The sequence below is a fragment of the Anser cygnoides genome, chromosome 15 (assembly GCF_040182565.1).
Source record: "Anser cygnoides isolate HZ-2024a breed goose chromosome 15, Taihu_goose_T2T_genome, whole genome shotgun sequence".
Taxonomy (NCBI): domain Eukaryota; kingdom Metazoa; phylum Chordata; class Aves; order Anseriformes; family Anatidae; genus Anser; species Anser cygnoides.
This window is the reverse complement of record NC_089887.1, coordinates 7,514,032-7,534,886: the sequence shown is the minus strand read 5'-3', so window position 1 is coordinate 7,534,886 and position 20,855 is coordinate 7,514,032. Positions and strand designations below refer to the sequence as shown.

Genomic DNA, 20,855 nt, shown 5'->3' with positions numbered 1-20,855 from the left:
TCTAGCACCAGGTTGCATAGCTTACTTTTAACTGCTAGCAGTTAGCAGCTGGAGTGTTTCACTTCGCTTTAGGAGGGTGTAGAGGAAAAAAACTCCTTGGGTGTGGTTCTACATGCAAACCTATCTAAACTGGGCCTGCTGCGGTCCTGCCCTGTACGCAGGCAGCCACATCATCCTGCTCAGGATGCCGATGGCCACATCATCCAGCTCCCTCCCGGCTGTGCTGGCACTGCCAGTCTTGTCTGGGAGACTGCAGTGTACAGCTTGGAGGAGTAGCTGGACATGTCCCAAAGTGGCCAGTTTGACCTCACCCAGACTAGAACTGTAGGTAGTTACCAGGCCTCAGCCAGGAGCTGGTATAATGGCTTTTTGTCTACAGATGTGTTTTCTGTCATTACATTTCCATGGCAAGAACACGGGTTCTGTTTCAGGGCTGGGTCACTGTCATGCTTCCTCCAGTAATCTATTTGTCGATCAACCTTGCATTATCCCACACTGAAGTCTTTGCTATGCAGGTTCTTATGGTATTAAACCTGAAAGGCTCTTGTTCTAATGTACAAAGCTCCTTAATTCTGGTTTTCTGATTCTGTGCCACTGGCAGAGCCCCAGCACAGGACTGAGTCAGTCAGCAAAGACATGTCATCCTGCAGTGCCTCAGTTCCCAAAAAAGCTCCCCAAAAGGTGCAGATAACTGACAAATTCAGCTAAATGAAACAAATGACACAGAACTTTTGATGAGATCCTTCTCATCTTCTCCTTTCTCAACATTTCCACAGCCATCAAGACCTGTCTCTCCATAGTTTATGTTAGTGCTTTGGTAACCTTCCCATATAATGCAGATACATTCCCATAGTGACTGGATATATATCATTACTTTTCTCTTTCCAAACTATATATATATTTTTATATATACACATATCTATGTGTATGTAAACTATACAATATATATAACACCCTGTTTCTCTGAGTCCTTCTGTACAGCCTACAGTGCTATGATTTTTTTTTTCCTTTATATTTAAGATTGCTGGTGATTACCAAAATACAAAGGTAAATGCTATGAGAAGTGAGAGTTGCTACAGTAATTAGTTATTTCATATGCAATAGAGAAGTAAATACCATGCAGTTACATAAACACTGGAGGAATCAACACGAGTAAGCCACCTGGTTGTTTTAAGGCTGCAGAAGTGAATGAAATTTAGTCTGTAGTGTTTGTTTCATCAAACTCAAATGAGAAGTTACATTTTAGACTGTAATGGCATTTTAAAATTCGAGGAGTTTTGTAAAAATTTATCAGCAACTTAAGAAAAATAGTGTTAGAAGACATAAGGAAAAAAAATCCAATACAAGTAAGATTACAAAGTTTGTTTGGTTTTAAGTATGCAGAACAGAAAGCTATTTCGGAAAGTCACAGAAATTCAGGGTGAACATTGAAATGGCCATCAAAAAATTGCTCTTATAGGTTTTTATTCTTTAAAATGAACTTATTCTTACTCTTCGTAAAAAGTCCGTTCTGAGATCTGCTGCCAAAGCGGTGCACTTAGCTAATACTTGGCAAGGCTCGTGCAGCCAGGCAGAGCGTTCCAAGCCCTGACAGACATCCAACAACGCCGGGTATTGACTCAGCTCTCGCGTCGCTCTTTCACACTCCCTTCCTCTGCCCAGCCCTGCCACCACAGTGTAAACGCTCAATAAAACAACCCATTCACCTGGTGCGTCAAGAATGGAAAACCTGACGCTCGGAGGTTGTTATTTTTGTCTCACACAGCACTTGAACCAACTGCAGCCTTCAAGTCTTTAGGCTTTGAATACTTGGTTAGAAACATTTTTATTTTGTTAATCCTTATTGCAAAGAATACTGCCAAAACATGTCCTGAGATTAAGAGAACTTTAAGAACTACGCTTCCTTCTGAACACTTTGTGCTGGATTATTTCACAACTTTTTTTTCTTCATACACTCTAGAACACTTGAATTTTATTTTTAAGTATCAGTGACTGTCTCATTGCATTTTCTTCTACTGTTAACCAAAGGCTCCCTGTACGTAGTGCATCAGACAGAACAGATTTCATACTGCAATCTCTTTACTGCTGCTGGTAATCCAGAGGCACTCGCTGTATGTGCTGGCTCACCCATTTCATTTCCTCTTTCATGTTTTGAATCAACATTTTGAAAGGAACCCATAGTAAGCACACTCTGACCTATTAAGATCTAAATTATAGTTTACATTAGAGGTCAGATTCTGCACTTAGAATAGAGAACACTTTTATAGTGAACATATACCATGGTCTTTTATCGCTGGTTTAAGATAATGGGTTATCCAAGTTTAGATGGCCCTCCCAAGTGAGATTTATACAAGGAGAAAAGTTTTTGCAGGAAACTAATTCAGGAGAGGCAAAGTGACCCCTAGCCTACTTGTAACAGTATCCAAGTGGGTTGGAAACTGAACAAGTTCAAGAGAATATTTTGATTTTAATTACCATAGTGATTTATAGAGTAGCTCTAATAAAGATAATGGGTTACTCTAGATTAATAACGGCATAAACTAACACCAGACTCTGGCATTCAGTGATTATTCAGTTTGTAAAAAGGTACAGAAAACTACCTGAAGGCAAACACGCATTTCTCACATCAATTAAAAACATTTTGCTATATATTAAAGCTGCTCATGATCAGGTTTTATATATGAGACCTCATAATACACAGTAACCAAATATTAGCCTTATCATCATTCACTGTCAAACCCCATAGCTAGCAAGCATAATGATGTGACTAGACTGCATGATAACAGACCACTTAAGTCCAATTTATGACAGACATACTGTAAACTTGAACCAGCTTTAGGCATTATATTATGCAATGAATTAACAAACCAAAACCACCAGTCCTGATGATAAGCATAACTATTAAAATACATCCCTTTCAAAGACACCTTTTTGCCTTCCATTCCTCCACGCCCCAAATGTAAAATCTTTTTGACTAAAATGATAAAGGTACTTTAAATATTTCCACATTTATTTTAGAAAACAAAAATGTAGTCATAAATGTTTATAGATACTTTATCTTACTATTAGCTTAGTAGTGCAATACAAGGAAGAAAAGAAACAATTCAGATAGGTGTTTTGAGAGAGCATCTCACCTTAAAAATAAAATAAAAATAAACCAAACATTTCTCATGTACAGTTCTTGAAATTAGGCTGTATAATACAGATAAATATGACCATGAACAGTAATGCCGAATTCATGGTAAATTTATTTTAGTTTCAAATAGGTGAAATGCACAGGTAGATCTTGTAAACTGAAACCTAAGAAATTCATGAAAGATTTTTAGGCTTAACTGAGGCTGTTGTATCTGTATTTTCTATCAGGAAAATAAGACGGACTAAAATTCCATTAATGCTCCGTTGGTTTTGTTACCAAAATAAATATATAGAAGTCACTAACCCAAAATACATAACACTCCTCCACACGCAGCTTCACATGAGCAAGAAGGCATCCTTAAAAAAACCTGTCTTCACAGTAGATGAAAAATAAGGAAAACAATTTTTAACAAATTCTCACTTGAAAAAAGAATAGCTAATAAGCACATTCATTTTAAGGCCAGAATATAGAACTTCTGCAGCAGTTACACTTTAATCTCTCTGTACATGCGGGGCAATTTTACTGGTTATCTTTTTAGCTTACGTTGACTGCTCTGATGAACAGAAGACTAGAAGAATTAGTGCAAGGTAGTCAATAGAGTCAGAGAAGCAAATATTAGTAGCTACCAACAAAATCACTTAAACTTTTAAAATATTAAATGATTATATTAGAATAAAAAGTATTAATTTTATCACCTACTTGAAATATAATTAAATTTTGTTTTTCCTTAGAGGAGGTCACTGGTAAAAAATTCAAGTCTTTCTAGTAAGACTTTCTTAGATGTCTGGGAACAGACAAAGTGCTCAATTATAATCACTCATTTATCTCCTGTTGTCCTATTTTGCATTCAGAGCAGGTCTAGTAACTTCATGTATTCAAGATGAAACCACATAATTATTTGTATTAAACAAGAGTGAAAGGCTGAGTCAAAGCTACAGATGGAGACAATATAGTTCAAGTGTATTCCTAGATCCCATTTCTGTTGAGATGCTCTTTCTTCGAAGTTACCCTTTGCCCAAAAGAAAGGCATTTATGATAAAGGAAAGTTGGAAACAAAGTCCTTTGAAGCCATTAGCCCCTGAAAGGCAGTAAAATAGGAAGTTTCAAAGGAATAGAGTATAATAGATAAATATGATTGAACTAAACATCTGTTAAGCCTCAAATGCATTAAATTTATCATTCTCTCATAGGAAGGGATTTATTGCAGAAGATTTAATTGTGCAGCAGATGCCTTAAAGAAGGCCAAAAGTCTTAATGGAATGTAATATACATGAAAAAAATAATAAGGAAAGAAAGCAACGTGAAGGTTTCCAAACCTCTAACTGCTCTGCTTCTAATACAATTTGTCCAGAATACTTTACAAAAAAACACAATCTGTAGAATTAATACTAATATGCACATAAATCAATAGGACTAGGTCAAGTCTGCCTTTCCTTACTGCATGAGCGAACATGAAATAGGAAGCAAGGAGTAAATCTCTCTGTAGTTCATTTTATAAAACAGCGTTGACACATGACCATTCAATGCCATTTTATGAAGGTGACACTAGAAGGTGAAGGGGAAGAGTAAGAATAAAACCTGCAGTAGAGAAACAGGGAAGAGATTTCAGAATATAATAAAGTATTTGAAGTCCCTTATACGTGCTAGATCCAACTGTCCCAAAACAGCACTTCTAAACGGACAGTTATGTTTTGCTAGAACAGCACATAAATAATATGAATAAAATCTACACGTGAGAGGAATACAGTTAAAACAAATTTTGGAAACCGAGTGACAGACTTGTTGGCTAAAGCATACGTTTTTAAAAACCAATTATTAAAAATTATTTTATTTTCCAGAAAGCCATAGCAGATATAAAGTAACTGCAAAGCCAAGACCTAACTCTGAAACCGTACCATCTCGGAAAGTCTAGTCCTTCAGAAACCCAGCTCAGGGGAGGTAATGGAGTCTGTGTCAATCTGCTGTATGCTGAACCTCCATGCTTATCCCACAGAACTGCCTTTTTGACCAAACAGATCCCTGACAGTTTTATCATAGGCACTTCACGTTACAATCTTTTGAATGTGTTATCAATCTGTCAATATCATTGTCCATTCAGTCAGACTACTGCGAATAGGCATATGCTTTGTTCTGAGTGCAGAATAGGAATATGACTTCCTATACAGATAAGTGTTCTCCCCTCCCGATAAAGCCAGAAAACATGAGAAAACATTTTCCAAAGTCTTTTTTGTTTTTGTTGTTTTCTTAATTCAACGGCTACTACTATATCTGAAGTTAATAATAAATTAATGCCATCTTAATTGGTGGGCATGGTGGGCACAGAAAAGCCTTACTTCTCATTTCATTCATGGCAAATTCATGCAGCAAAAATGCAGCCCTCTTAACAGCGAGTGTTGTCAGAGTTGTTTACACCAGGCTCCCACACAAAATAAACCGCAGCAAATATTCATTTAGAATGCAGTCTCATGCTTTTAGCACCCCTTTAACTATTTAAGCATTTTATATGAAGTTGCTTTTAAAGCATCATTTTTCCTCTGAGGTTAGCTCAAGTTACACAACCCACAATATTTTAGGTAATTATCTGAAACAGATTTAATGCTTTGAGTTGAGAAGTTTCAATTTCTCCACAGCTCTGTCTGATCACCTGTTTTTTTTCCAAAAGCTACATTACTTCCAATTGTTTAAAATATCTTTAGATATAGTCTGATTGATGCAGAAGAAAGAAAACCTTCCAAAGTTCCGAAGAGAACCTGGAAGATGCCTAAGTATCATGGTTCCGTTTCCAGACCAAAACAATAAGCAACAGCTACAATTATACAACACACTTGCTAATTTAGTGATTTGGGTTCCAGTGTTATTAGGTGGTGATGAACTCATTTCACTCTTTCTCCTTTTTGTAGGACTTCACTGCCTCTGTTCCTCACAAGGCTACTGACGAGGGATGCATGTAGTTTTAATGTATGTTTGACAAAAGTGAAAATTTCAGTTGCTTGAAGTTATAATCAAGCAGAACAAAAAAGGGGGGGGGGGGGGGAAGAAAAGATACAACCTCTGTTTTTATCCAGTCAAACAACTTCTTTCCAGCTACATTGTAGGCAACATCATTCAACAGGAGTCCAGAGCTGTTTTGATCAGCAGGGACTGCTTTCTAGCTACAACACACTTCCTTCTGTTGGAAGGAAAGTACCTTTTACTATTGTACTTTTACAACCAATCCTGCACACTAGGTTCAGTTCTATGCTTCCTGGAGTATTAGCTTTATTTTGATATGTACATCTTTGTACATATATATATAGTGCATACATACAAATATACATGCATTTGACAGCCTGTTCCCTCTGTGCCAAAACCGAATAGCATCAGGAGAAAAAAAAAAGAAGGGAAAAAAAAAGTTTGCTGGTAGCATGCTGCCAGTGTCAGTTTCTGTTGCTCATCCTCTCCTAGCATGCCTCCGGACCCAGGGCGGAACGCGCTGCTAGTGGCATACGCTGCACTGCTGGCGACAACTGAACAGTGCCCACCACCTTCTCCGAGATTTCTGTCTTCTCGGTGGTAATGAACCACCACAGGTGTACTACCTGGTGGAGCTGGCTGGGAAAATGCAGTCAGGAGCATTTATAAAAGGTTGGCTGGGATTTTACCCAAAAGGAATTTGTGTTTCTAAAGGGAGAAAAAACCAAAAAGCCTAACCACCAACACTCAGCAGCTTATCTATGTTATTTGGAATAAGCTTTGTTACAGCACACACTTGGCAGTGCTCTCTTTGACACTTCCCGTGTTAGACGACATGCTGTTCTCCATGTGAGGAGTATAATCAAAGACTCCTGCTATTCAAAAATCCTTTCCCCATTTCATAGACAGTCAAGGGATAGAGCACAATTTGCTTTTACTTAGTAGCCTAGCACCTACTATTTATACCATTTTCTTTTGTAGATCAGGATCTAAACTATGCATTTATCTTTTCCTCGTCTTAAAACATTGTTGATGATCATGTGAAACAAAAAAGGATAAGACTTCATAATGAAGTACTTTCCTAACACTAACACAAATAAAAAATAAAAATAATTTACAATTATTATTATTCTTTAACTGTGGAATTATTAAGTATAAAAAGATAGAGAACTTTTTAGCTCTGTATACCTCAAAGTCTACGATTTTATTTATAAAGTCATATTAAGATAAACCCAGGTATTAACTTATTTTAAAATATATTTAGTCTAAAATTAATGCCAAATACTTTCATTTTAGTACAAATGATTTTAAAAAGTACTACAAAATGCATATCATGCACTACCTGCAATATTGTAGGCAATAAACTGTTCATAAACTAGCCATTCCCACTTAAGAATTTACCAGAGCGAATACAAAAGAGATTATCAAGACTATTACAATTTCCAGTTCCTTGGAGTTTGTTCTTGGTGTGATGCTCCTATTTTAGGACTTTAAACAGAACAACAACAACCAAAAAAATATATTATTATAAAGAGAAGTGTGAGTTTACTCCAGCTTTAGCAAATTCCAGTCTGCTAGTCTAATTGCCTTTTTCTCTCCCAAACTGTTTTGATCTCTCAGTCAAAAAAAAAAATTCGGATTAATTTTTTTTAAACCTACTACATCATTGATCAGATGTTAATTAACATGAAATATTTATCTTGTTTTAGATGATTAGTAAGCATGGTAACTAAATTTCATGTTAAAAAAAGGAAAGGAAAAGTATATGCCACATAAATAATGCATGAAAAATGGCAAACTTGTTTTTCCACCTGTTACTCCATTACTAATATATTTAAAAACTGCTGGAGGCATTTCTTTTTCTTTTTTTTTTTTTTTTTTACCCATACGTAAAAAAACACAATATATTAAGGTATGTGCTACACTGACTGATCTTTCACAGGGCCTTGAAAACCTTATATACAAGGTTTTTATACTTGAGCTCTGCAATGGTGTTAAACAAGTAGCTTCTAATCCTCATGCACATCAGGTGCAAAGAAAATAAGTTAGAGTGCAGCCACAGGCCTGAACTTGCCTGTATGTCGCCCTGCTGTTTTTAGGCAGATTAGTTAAGGAAGATCATACAACAGAGCTAATCTCTGTTTTTCAGCAGGACTGGAACAAGAAAATTATACTAACCAGCAAAAACAGAGGCTCTTTATGGGTTTCCAGTACTAACAAAAAGGATAAATACTTAAATTGTCATTGTAAATGCTACATGAATTTCAATAAAGTGCAAGGAGTCACTGCATTTTTTAGTCACAACAATTTGAAACTGCCAGTTTCAAATAAATACAAATAAGAAAATCCAAACCCCAATGCAGCTTACAGTTTTGATAAAAGTCTCTTTCTTGGAATTTCAAGGCAGATATTGTTTTTTTTTCTTTAGGAATGTTAATGACATCTACCACTGCTTGTGGATTTTTTTGTTGTTGTTCAGAAATAATTAGTAAAAGCTGACTGTACAGAGAAAATACAGGTAGACCTTTGATTAAAGGATTTACAAGCTAGTTACATGCATGATGCAATTTTCCTTGCAATGATGACATTTACTTTCCATTTTCCATCCATTTCTCTCACTGGAGTAGACAGAAAGAAGCCTCTACCCAGGCTCTCAGGCTTTTTATTTTTATTTTGCCTGCCAACAGACATACCTGGGGGTGGAGACAGTGAAGGAAAACTGATTGCTTAGCATCAGCTGAGAGAACGGCCTCCTGCCTGCACCAGCCCCAGTATCTTGCAATTGTATTGTGTTTGGGTAAGTTAGGAGTGCTGCCAGGGAACACGCACCTACTGTGCACAGAACACACATTCTCTCACTTTGGAACTACTCTTTTCTACATAAAAACAAGCCACAATCAAGTAAATGTTGCATGTACACCCAGGTGCAATCCACTGCAAGATGAAAGATGTCTGTGCTACCAGTGATGCTCATGTGAAATCTAACTGTTCCAGTACAGTCAGATATCTTTAAGAATGCCCTTCGAGGTATTTTCCCTATTTTCTTAGGCCTCTGAAGCACTGCATGATGATACCAAGTAAGTGCACACCCACTTTTATTTTGAATATAAATCAAATACCAGAATCAGCTTCAGTTTACAGGTTGCTATAGGGAAAAATACAAAAACACTGAAATTATCTGAGAAATTTGAATGATTACCTTGACACCATCTAGAATTCAATCTGAAAAATATCATTTAAGTCATATCAGTGTCCATTGTCTTTTCTTCTCTGGGGCTAGTATTATTCTGCAACCAGCACCCTGCAATTGTTCAAAGAAATTTTTGTGTTTCCATATTCTGTTCCTCCCCTCAGCCATTTCCAGAACCAGAAAATTTGCACCTTAGCTGGAAGTTGTTGTAACTTACAAATAGAATGATGTGATTATATATAGAACAAACTTCTGTTTTTCTAATTGTACAAGAACAAGCCACAATATCTGTTTTTAAGCATTTACATTCTCTATGTGTACTAACATACACACCTCTTGTTCACTCCTTCTCTTGGCAGGATCATATTTTATCAGAAAGGATTGTAGAACTTTGGAAAAGAGACTCCTCACTGATTATTTATTGCTTTGTGATTTTTTGTTTGTTAATTATGGTTCTGGATAGCAACAGGATAACAGGTTTCTCTCGTCTTTTTTTTTTTTTTTTTTTTGATTTATTAATAGTACCGTACCAGTTCTCCACTGTTCATGAACACCTTGACTTGCAGGAGTTTTTACCAGGCCATTGGCAGGGCATGTTTATGAGTATCTGAACAGTTGATTTAATTTATAAATCAGTGAACACATACAGCTTCCAATAGCTCTGCAATAGGTGGACAGGCAGCTTACTAGGTGATATGCAGTTGCTCGTGTTTAAGAATTTAAGACTGAAGATTTTCTGTTTCTTTGTTTTGCTTTCCTCCACCAGACTCATCAAAAGTTTACATGCAGAATACTGAGCACTAAAAGCCACAGTACCAATCCTAGAGGAAAAAAATTGTCAATCAGAATGTTTGGCTTGCTTTAACTTTATAAATGACCTGGAAAAGTAGAACTATGACTAGCAGGAAGTTTCCACTAACTCAGCTACTGTTTCCATCAGTAGAAATATATCTAGAAAGGCTGGTTCATCTCCTCCTAGCTTACTTATGGCAAATTGGAGGTCTATGTAGCATTGAGACTGAATGTTACCACAAAATTAGAAGATACAAAACCTCACTCCTGAGAAACAGAAAACTATTTTGTGTTTCATATTCAAGATACTTTCTTTTTATAATAAAAGAATTCGGTCGCTTCTTCCAATTCCATTTCATTATAAATATAGAAGAAGAGTGTTTTATTAATGCTCCATAGGAAAAGCTGGCCTGATATACTAACTGCTTCAGCTGCAACCTCTAAGCTAATTTCCCAGAAGTTTCCACAAGATGAGGTGCTAAAGAGGTTCTGTAGTTGCTGGCACACTTCACTTGCCTTTCTATCCAACGGAATCTATTCTAAAAGTAGAACATTTATACTATAGAGGAGACGACACTGATGCAGTAAGTAAGACGGGAGAAGATGACAGATCTTTTCTTTAGGTTACACGAGCCAGTGAAGGAGAGCGTGCTAGGTGTCATCTTTCGAAGACAACTGAGACAGGAGTCCAGCTGAAGGGGTCAGTTTTTATGCTAAAGCAAGCCAACAACTCTTCCCTCCACTGCTCCCTCTGCTCCCCTTTTTAGTTTTGTTTTTAAATTTAAGTGTAACTAGCTACATTTATCCTAAATGATTAAATTTTCTGTTTTTCTGCTTGGCTTTCTCAATACCAAGAGCAATGCTTAAGTGCTGTATTGCAGAAGTAGCAAGAGATAGTACAGGCTCAAATGGCCATGTTGCTTATTAATAAGGAAGGAAAAAGAGTTTTGAATGACAATTACTTGCAAGATAGTGCTTTAGAAAGATGGTATTACCTTACATTACAGTCTGATTAGAAATTTTTCAGCCAGAAGATACGTATTTTTTTAGTAAAATAAAAATTTTCCCATTCAATTCCATTTTTTTTCTTTATTAATTGGCCACTAAGCTCACAGATTCTCACATCAAAATTCTCTACAAATTGAAATAAGGAAGGGGAGAAAAGTTCACTGGGTTTCTCTTAGCTAAATATGTAAAATGAAGGAGTTATCACTTACAAAATAAAGTAAAATTAGACAGTGCTCTCTACAAATTTAACTTCACTTAATTGCATTAATATTAGATTTGTATTATTATCAAATTACTGTTAGTTTGCTTTGAAAAACCAGAAAACAGTTACCAGAAGAATTCTATGATCCTGTTGAATTTTAGTCCATTCAAATGGATAAGAAAAATGCTCACTATTGGACGAATTGTAGGCATATTCACCACTCATTAGCTTATTTTCTCAGCTAACCTACGATGACTCTCAAACTGATCCACAGTTACCCCAGTAACTATAGGCATTTGGCTAACAGAAGAATAAGGACTCTCAAAAAAAAAAAGGGGATGGGGGGAATGTTTATATAGAGAACTCCTGCCCTGAGTTATCTATGTCATAGCATTATTATGTGTAATTACTATATTACTATATCACTTTAGTGGATGTTTTGTACTTAAAGCATGACAAAGTTTTGGAGACCTTTAAAATTACATTACGTGGACATGTTCAAGTGTTGTCTTTTAGCCCTTCTAGAAGGACAGTCAATGCCTTTTGTGCCCAAGCAGAACATCAAGTTCAGGGCTCTCCTTGGTCAGGCATTCTGCTTACTGTTTGCGCTGTGAGGGGCTCCCTTCCTCAGCCTTATGACTGGCACAACACAGAGCAATCTTTTTGCCCAATACTTGGTTCTGTAAATTACGTGCAGTAGTTCTTAACCTGAAAATTTCTCCTAAAAAACAAACAACCCCCCTATTTTTAACAAATTCTTAAGTTTCAGATTGTAGATGAGCAATAGCTTTGCATACCTGTTTCCAGATGAGTTTTAACAGAATGAAATTGTGAAAACAGTAAGCTTATGACACAGACTAATCTTTAAATAAACTAACAGTTTAGGTTAGGTTTGCCACAAATTTCTGCAATTCAGTTCCACAGGTCAAGACCATACAATATAGTATTTTTCTTATGGTTTGGCTATCTGTTGCATGAGCAGCAGTGAACAGTTCACACTTATTAGTTCTTGAGCAATAAGCTCTATGTAAGATCTGTAATATAACTGTGGGTGACTGTTATAGATACAGTTGCCACACAACAACCGAATTGGGACTTCACACCCACAGTATTATAAACGCGTTTAGCACCTGCCATTTATTGTACCTACAAGGGGATAGTTGGGAAAACATGAGAAGTATTCAATGAATGTGCAGGAAAACTTCCTGATTCCTTGAGAAAGTAAAGGCTAAAAAGACAGCCTACATTATTAGAATAGAGAGCTTATTAAAATTATAAGCACTAAAAAAACCATTAGATAAAACCTCATAAACCTGTATTTTGGGTACGACAACAAAAGATTACCATCATGAAAGTTAGTATCTTTAATATTGATACAGTGCTAACGTATACATGTGAATTTTAGTGCATTATTGAAACTTGAAATTTTATTGTGTTGATGTGATATGCTGTAATTTAAATAGTATGAAACTACATTTTTAAACAAGTGGTTTCTTGTTTCCTATGCTTAATTCTTGGTGTGATTTAGAAAAGGTTTCTAGGAAAGAAAGACATGGAAATTCCATATTGGAAAATAACTTGAATTTAGGAATGTAACCTGCATGTGTATAGTTCTTGTAGCTAATTCTGAGGGACTACAAGCTTAGAAATTTAGGAAAATCCAAAATTAGAAAGGAAATTGACCTAAATAAACTTATCCCTTATTTATAAGGATTGTAATAGGAATGCAGTATATTCATTTACTTCCTCAACTTACTCGTATTAAATTATTTTTGTATAATTTGTATTAAAATATTTCAGAGAGCTTTAGCTAGACTTGAAAGATATAGATACTTAGTACAAAAGCTCTAAATCATCTGGAATATCCGGATTTCCATTTCATTGTCATTCCCATAGAATGAGATGGGAGCAGAAGAGGGAAGAAAGCGCTCTCTATTTTACTGTCTCATCACAGGGAGAATGTGTTCTGTGTTTCCTTATGAGAAGGAAAGATTGACTGAGTGTGTTTTTGATACAAATCTTTACATCACACTTGGCAGTAAATATACTCTAGGTCACCCAGCAGGTTTGGGTTTGAACTGTAAAATGACTCAGTATGATCTTCCAGTAAACATTATCCATAAATTAGAAAGAATATTGTATTTTAGCCGTCTAAGCCTTGGAGTCTTTTGTAATTAAGTGAAAGAAGTTTAATGCAACACGACTGAGTTAAGAATAATACATTATTTTTCATCTGACACTACTGAAGGTGACATTGCTACAGGAAAGAGCTGAAACATTGATTCCTGCCTTGTTGCCCGGTTCAGACTTCATAAGGCTGATGTTAATATGAAGTGTATCTGCAAAAAACACAGGCTGCTATGCAAAAGGGAGGAATCTTGTTCTAATATCTCATTTTATAGCCAAAAAGTACCTAGTAGGTGGTACTTTTCTGCTGTAAACACAAAGTCAATGCTGGAAGCATCTACACTTAAGTTGAGTCAAAAATAATTTGATGATCTGCTTTCCCTTCATTTCTGCTGTAGTTGACAAAGTAAGGTAAAAAACCATCAGCATGGATTTCTGAAAAAAAGTGATTTCTGTAAAGCCTTGCCATCCATACACTAATTGACCTGATTTTGATTAAATAGATGTCACGTTTTTTTTTTGTTTGTTTGTTTGTTTTTTTTCAGACAGACTGGCTGTATTACTTTCAATACTTACTTTGGATGTTTCAATTTTTATTACTCAAATTAAAACATTTAAATTTGCTGTCTGTCCAAAACCCTTAACACTGGAAATCCAGACCACAGGAGCTCAACTCATGCTCATGCAATTAAAGCATTCCAAAACAGCTCTTGTCATTGCTGGTTTATCATTGTGAGCAGCCAGGATGATGTTTTACATACTCAAAATATCATGATCCCCCTACTGACATCTGTGGGAATGCTACTATTGATTTCAATTAGTACAGGATATAAGAAGAGGCGTAGTGTAGTTTAAAACCAGGGCAAGGTAAGAAGTTACAGAAATATCAGAGCATCAGATGTGGATACAGATAACATGCACACACAAAATTATGGAAGTTGCTACTCTCTGCTTCTTTGCCAGTCACCTGTAGATTGCTGCTCTTGTAAACCAAACCAGTGTCAGCTCACTTCATTCTCAAGAGAATACGGTCTTGTAAGGCAGGTCACAGGTAGGTCACAAAACCGAACTGATGACTGCTGAACTCTGTTCTGGCAAGGATGCCTGAAGCATTATGTATGATAGAGCTGTTGGTGGTTGATAACACGCATTTGGGCAAATCTAAAGGAACTGACAGGAGACAATTCTGCAGTGGGTTGAGCCTATGGTAACTCTGGAAGGGTTAATAGGGTCCTCAAAGGAACGAATCACAGCAAAGTTTGGATCTAGTCTTTACACATCCAATACCGCATAGCATCTCTCTTAGTATTTCTAAAATACAAAAAGGTAAAAGCTGTCCAGCATGGTCTTTTTGTTTTGTTTTAAGGAAAGACGCTTTTACAGCTGTCTGGGGTGTATCCATTTCTTTGCTGAATAGTTCAGTATCATATTCTAGCTTCAGAACTATTAAAAAAGTTAAGAAAATGTAACTAATCTGTCACAGATGTGTAACCACATTATCCTGGCTTTTCCAATGTTCACTAATTTAAGTATTCTATCAGAGAGTTTGCTGGAAGAAATCCAGAGTTGCTGTCTTCCTTAGGAAGATTTTTATTGCAGTATCAGTTTAAGTAGAAGGTGAACAGAATACAGTGCTAGACACCTGAGCCTGAAGAAGGCAATACCTTCTCAATGTGTCTAGAAAAATGTTTATAACTGCATGGAAGAATTCATAATTAAACCAAAAATCTATTTTCAAGCACAATTCTGTAATGCCCCTGTAGTAGGGAAGAAACAGAATTCAGCTTGAGACTACCCAATGATATTTTCAAACATGCAGATAATATCCCACAGTCAATACAAAGTTCAACAAATAGATTACTTCTATGTATTTGACCAACTGCTTGATTACAAAAATCATAACTATGCTTTTGTTGACATTTTTATAAGACTGAATGGTTGATACTTCTAACTTTCTCATACTTTTGTTCTATGGTTTAAAACTAGCAACTCTGTTTCCTGTAAACAACATGCAAAGCAAATACAGAAACTAACTACCCTAGGACTGTTTGCTTTGTACTGTTTGCTGTTCTGCCGCTCCCAACTTTGAACACAGAATGTTAACACACAGAAGAGGTTTCAGAACAAATCAAAAATACATGCAGGCACATAGAAACCTGTGGTCACCATTCAAGGAGAGTCTTTCCCTCAAATCACCTTCAACAGAATCACTAAGAAAAAAATTACTAAAACCATTCCTTTTAATCACCTGAATTTGCATACTATTCTAAGTTAAGAGTTACAGAAGCAGATGCACATTATACCAATGAAAGAGTCCTATGTCGCCCATAATCAAAAGATTGCCCATAATCGAAAGACACTTTATCCGGTTATTTTAGTCAATAAGCAGATCAAGCCTTTAAACAATGTTTCTTCTTTTCAGTATAGCTCAATTTCTTTTTTTTTTTTTTGTAATGATGTTATATTTTTGTCAGAAATGTTGCAAGTACTTTGATGAAAGCTTCACTTTTGTAGATTGAGTGATATCGTTTCAACGCTAGCCAAAGGAATACAAAATGCAGTGCTGACGACAGTCTTTCAAAAATTCAGAAATTACTTTTGGGAAAGTAAAGAATTTGGATTAATTTTACATTAATCTAAATGGCTACTGATAGACTAAATGATATCTTTTACTCTACAGTTCCTCATTCAAAAGTTCAACTAGAATATTAATATAACGTATCTAAGAACTTTTACTGACATTTTTGATCAAAATAGCATAAGTTTCCTGAGAAAAAAATACATTTTAAAGTGATCTAATTCCTTCCAACTATGTATTATTAAAGAGTAAAATGCTCTTTTTCCAATACTTTAGTACTTCACATTAGTTCTGTGAAGTGTCAGTAGGAAAACAAAAAAGACGTTTAGGTTATAAAATATTAAAAAAAAAAAATCACTTACCTAATTCTTTAGAAACAGGAGAATCAGCTGATATATCACCAATCTTTGCAAGACTATCATAATATGCTCTTCCAGCCACTACCATAGCTTATAGGGAAGAAAAAAAAAGAGTTAAAAACATGGAAAGATTTTCTATTTTCATTAATCTATGATCCTATGAAATTTTGGAATCCAGGACACAAAGTAAGAGAGGGTTGTATGGCAAAAAGGAATCCTGCTGCTGGAAAAAAGTTACTCAAGTCCCTGTGCTACCTCCTAATTTGTGAAACCAGGTGACAGAAAGACAGGAGACCAAACTGTATCAGCGAAGCTGCAGCCTTTAGTTCCAACTTTCATATATACCCAGGAGCAATCAGCATCCAGTGGGTAGGTTTAGTACCAGCCCTTGTTCAGGACATAGCAAAACTCCCTGGTACAGATAAAGCTGTTGGAAAAAAACAAAACAAAACAAAAGTTTGGCAAAAAAAACCACACAACACAACAAAAGTAGCACCACCAACTATGTTGGTGCTACTGATGGAGCAGTCTGCCACATGTTCATGAAAAGCTTGTGTCATTTCAACTCTGCCTATCTAATGTTTTCTCAGATAGCCCCAAGTCAGTCTTATCTCCTAGTGTAGTCACTAAGAAAGGAAGAAAATATGTGATTTTTTTACCCGTGTTTATCAAGCTAAATCAAGAACTCCATCTGTATAGTATCTTCATTAGTACTACAGCTAGTAAACTGTACTTGGGCAGAAAAGGAGGTTTGACCCTTTAGCCTCAAAATGCACAAAGATGCATTATAAATCCAAGAGAAGTTTTTATAAGATTTATGTTCTTTCTCAGACCACTCTGACTTGTTTGGAAAGCTGCAAAATGTTTGACTGTTTAGCAACAGGATATTTACTCCTTGTTGAAGATCTATTTATACCACTCAGAATTTATGGAGAAAAGATTAACAATTTATGAGAGCCCAAAGATGACTAACAATTTCTCAACAGTTGTTGCAATGTTGCAAACGTTTACTCATGAAATTAAGCATTCATACTAGAAAGGCTTTATCAACCAGTCTTAAAGGCAAATTTTGTAAAACACAATGCCTATCAGCCTCTCTCCAGTGTTGCTGGGCACAGCTATACTGTGAAGTACTGATAACAAATTGAATTTTAAAAAGACAAAAGACACAATATAATGCATCAATAGTACAGTACAAAAAAAAGAAAAGCAGCTCTCGAAATCTGCTATAAATTTTTTTCAGCCAAACATATTATTTCTGGTACTAGCTATAATCCATAAACAGCATTTGCTAATGAATCAGGTAAGGTAAGGTACTGCAACTAAATCAACATTTCCTTATTTTCACCTCCGGCAGGCTTTGTTTTTTATCTTTGTCTCAAGCCTGGTCTAAAATTTGCATGAAGAGATATTTCAGTGACTATTTGGCTATGCACAACTTCTGCAGTATCACATTTCTCAGAGTGCTAGATTACATGAAGGGAAATATGTGTCATAGACTTTAATGAGGCAAATTTGGAGACATTTTACATTGCTTTAATATGGTATCAAGCAGCTCAACAGGTCTGCATAAGTGAAATAGAGCAAGCTCTAACAGGTCCTACAATATAAGCTTTGGGAATCCAGAGCCCAGTCTTGGAAACCAATTCTTATATAAATAGTTTCTCTGAAGTCAATAATGGAAGTAAACAAACACATTATGAAGTCTGAGAGCATGTGCCCTTAGATTCAGATTTTCTGATTGTGATTTTGACTCCGTTAGAAAGACACCATCAGATTTAGTATGGATAAGAAAAAATTGAATCCACTCCTGCAACTCTTACTCATTCACGTTGTTCTGTTCATAGGCATACTTACTCGGGCAGTGACACGTGTACAGGTGAGCAGGAACAAATCTAAGATCATGAAGTATCTTTAGAAGGTATTTCCAGGAGGAAAAACCCCAATATCTAACTTGCATAACTATTTGTTTCTTCAATTTATATTATGATTCTAATAGGTGTTATTCATACATTTTTAAATTTTTTTTTCAGTAGCTCAGTGCCTGTGTGTTTGGGATGCATCTTCTGCAGGGCAGTGTTTGAACTTGGACAAAATCCTGTTTCCCCTCCCAAATTAAAAGAAAAAAAAGAAGAGGAGGTACATATGCTGAGGTGTTTGTGCTTTTTAGTTTGTTTTATAAATGCATGAAGTTCAACTTGGAATTCAAGCTTTTACGCAATCCTCACATCCAATATGAAAGTGAATTAAATGAAAATTAAGCATTGTTTCTAAAGTTAACAGCCAAAAGACTTACCATTAACAGCTTTTTCATAATTCTTCCCCAGATTTATTAAATTCCGCAGTCCCGGATTGAACTGTTCCATAACATTCTAGCAAACAAAATAAAATTTGTGTTATAGCCAAGGCAATTCAGCAATGGATGAAAGTATTTATCTCAGTGTCACTTATGAATATTTTTATGTTTCTTATGTACAGTATGTTACCTGGAAGGTCTGTGGATGGGTGAAAATTAGAAGACTCAGGAGGAAAAGGAGAGCAAAAGACAGAAGGGTGAGGAAACTGAGCATTTAAGATCAATAAACAGGAAAAAAAATTAGGCTGAACTAGGGCTGAAGAGGAATCTGTCTGTTTATAATAAAAAAGGATGTTGAGTATATGATCAAAGTTTGCACAGACCTTGCTTTTATGATAAATAAGTGATGGAGAAAGAAGCATGAGAGAAACCATTTCTCTACTAATTGTTTTCTAAAGTCAGACAATAACAATAACTTTCTGACAATGGTGTATGATTTGAGCAAGAAATGGACGAGATACCTGATTAGAGGAAGACTTTTTTTTTTTTTTAACAAGCAGCAAAATAAACTGAAAAATTCTCTTTTCTACATTACAGCTAATATTTAGTACTTAGGAAAATAGTTCTCTCTAATTTAGCAACAAATCCTTCCATGTCTGTCAATAACTATATCTGAACAAATATTACGGCATTTTCCATATGTGCCCAGTCATTTAAAAATCAAGTAACCACAAAGTTCCAATCCTTCATCTCTACTGTCTTCCATACAAAATACAATTTCATATAAAAACAGCTGCTGAGTCTCAGGAACAACTTGGTAATGAATATTTTCTTTTAAATATAAATTTAATAAATGCCCTGTATTTCCATAGATATGGATCTTCCATTTTTGAAGATTCTAGACCTTCTTTTCCCAGAACCTTCCTAATAAAACTACAACTGTGACATCACTCTGTAAAATCTTCTAAGATCATGAGATAGCTGAAGACACCACTCTGTTATTCTTACTATTTTAAATGGCACAACTCACATCTCTCTGGATACTGTTCGCACAGCAGGACTTGCAATTCTGTGTTTCCACATAAAGCTCATACCACGGTTTCAGTATTTATGTATCGCATTACATATTTTACTGGCACTATTAAAGACACTTGACCCGCATACATAATATTGCTGGACCTGGATAAAATTATAGGTTCACACACTACAGTCCAATGGCACAGTCTGACAACATCCCATAAGAAAGGACTTCAATACTGAGTTAGCATCTATCCTGTTGCTTCCCCAAACTCTGTTAGAGAACTGATTTTGAGGACGTGTGTTGTTATTCTGTTAATCTTCAAAATGTTTTCCTTAAAAAGGTCTTCCCTACTGGCCCATCTCTCTGTCTCCTGTACTGGGATACAATGGTAACTATTAGCATCTCTGTTACGGGGCCAGTACAACTGCGTCCTTCAAGCATGCCACAGTTAAATGCAGTAGCAAGAATTTCCTTTTAAACCTACAGATTTTCAGCTCTTGCCAAGCCTCTGACTTTCCATTTTCTAGGTAATGGAACTGAAAAATCTGTAGTCCAAGCAATCATTTTATTGTTACTCTTTAACAATGACAGATGGGATGTCATTACACAGTGGTATCACAGTTCTGAGCGAACATGATACCAAGAGACATAAAGCTATTAGGTTCTGATACTGCTACAGCACCTATGACATCAGAAATGGACACAAAACAACAGTGCCCAGCCCTGTTGCTTTTATTTGTACAAATTTAATGCAATGGGGATTGTTTTCTTGTCTGTACCAATAAACTCTTACCCGTCCAAACACAATCACTGCGAGCAAACTTACCTGTTGTCCCCAGGCCCTTGGTCTGTGTTAATTCACAAACCACATCCAGAAATCATGTGGGAACGTGTGTTTCAGGTTGGGCCAACAACGCCCAGGGCTATTCCAACAACTTAATGGGATGGACTTTCAAGCTGCAGTGTCTGGAAATGCTCCTCCTCCTACCCCAGCTGTTTGACTGCTGGAAATCTTGCTGCTGGGCCTCTGCTGCCCTTCCTGGAGCTGGCACCATGCGACTAGGCACTTGTGTTCCTTCCTGTTACCAACTTTTTGACTTTTCTTCCCAGCGTTGCGCTAAGAAAGGTAGCTGTTGGCATACATGGAGTTAACGAATCATGCGACTAGATGAATTATGGAATTGCTTTAGGATA

General features: G+C 36.1%; 1 protein-coding gene across 1 annotated transcript in view; it reads right to left on the bottom strand.

Moving 5' to 3' along the window:
* BAIAP2L1 (BAR/IMD domain containing adaptor protein 2 like 1) overlaps positions 1-20,855 on the bottom strand; it is a 40,214-nt gene that overhangs the window by 12,894 nt on the left and 6,465 nt on the right. Inside the window, exons 2-3 of the mRNA XM_048065568.2 lie at positions 18,641-18,716; positions 16,348-16,434 (exon numbers count right to left, since the gene is read on the bottom strand). Of these exons, the coding sequence (XP_047921525.2) occupies positions 16,348-16,434; positions 18,641-18,716 (163 nt within the window). The remainder of the gene's footprint in view (positions 1-16,347; positions 16,435-18,640; positions 18,717-20,855) is intronic.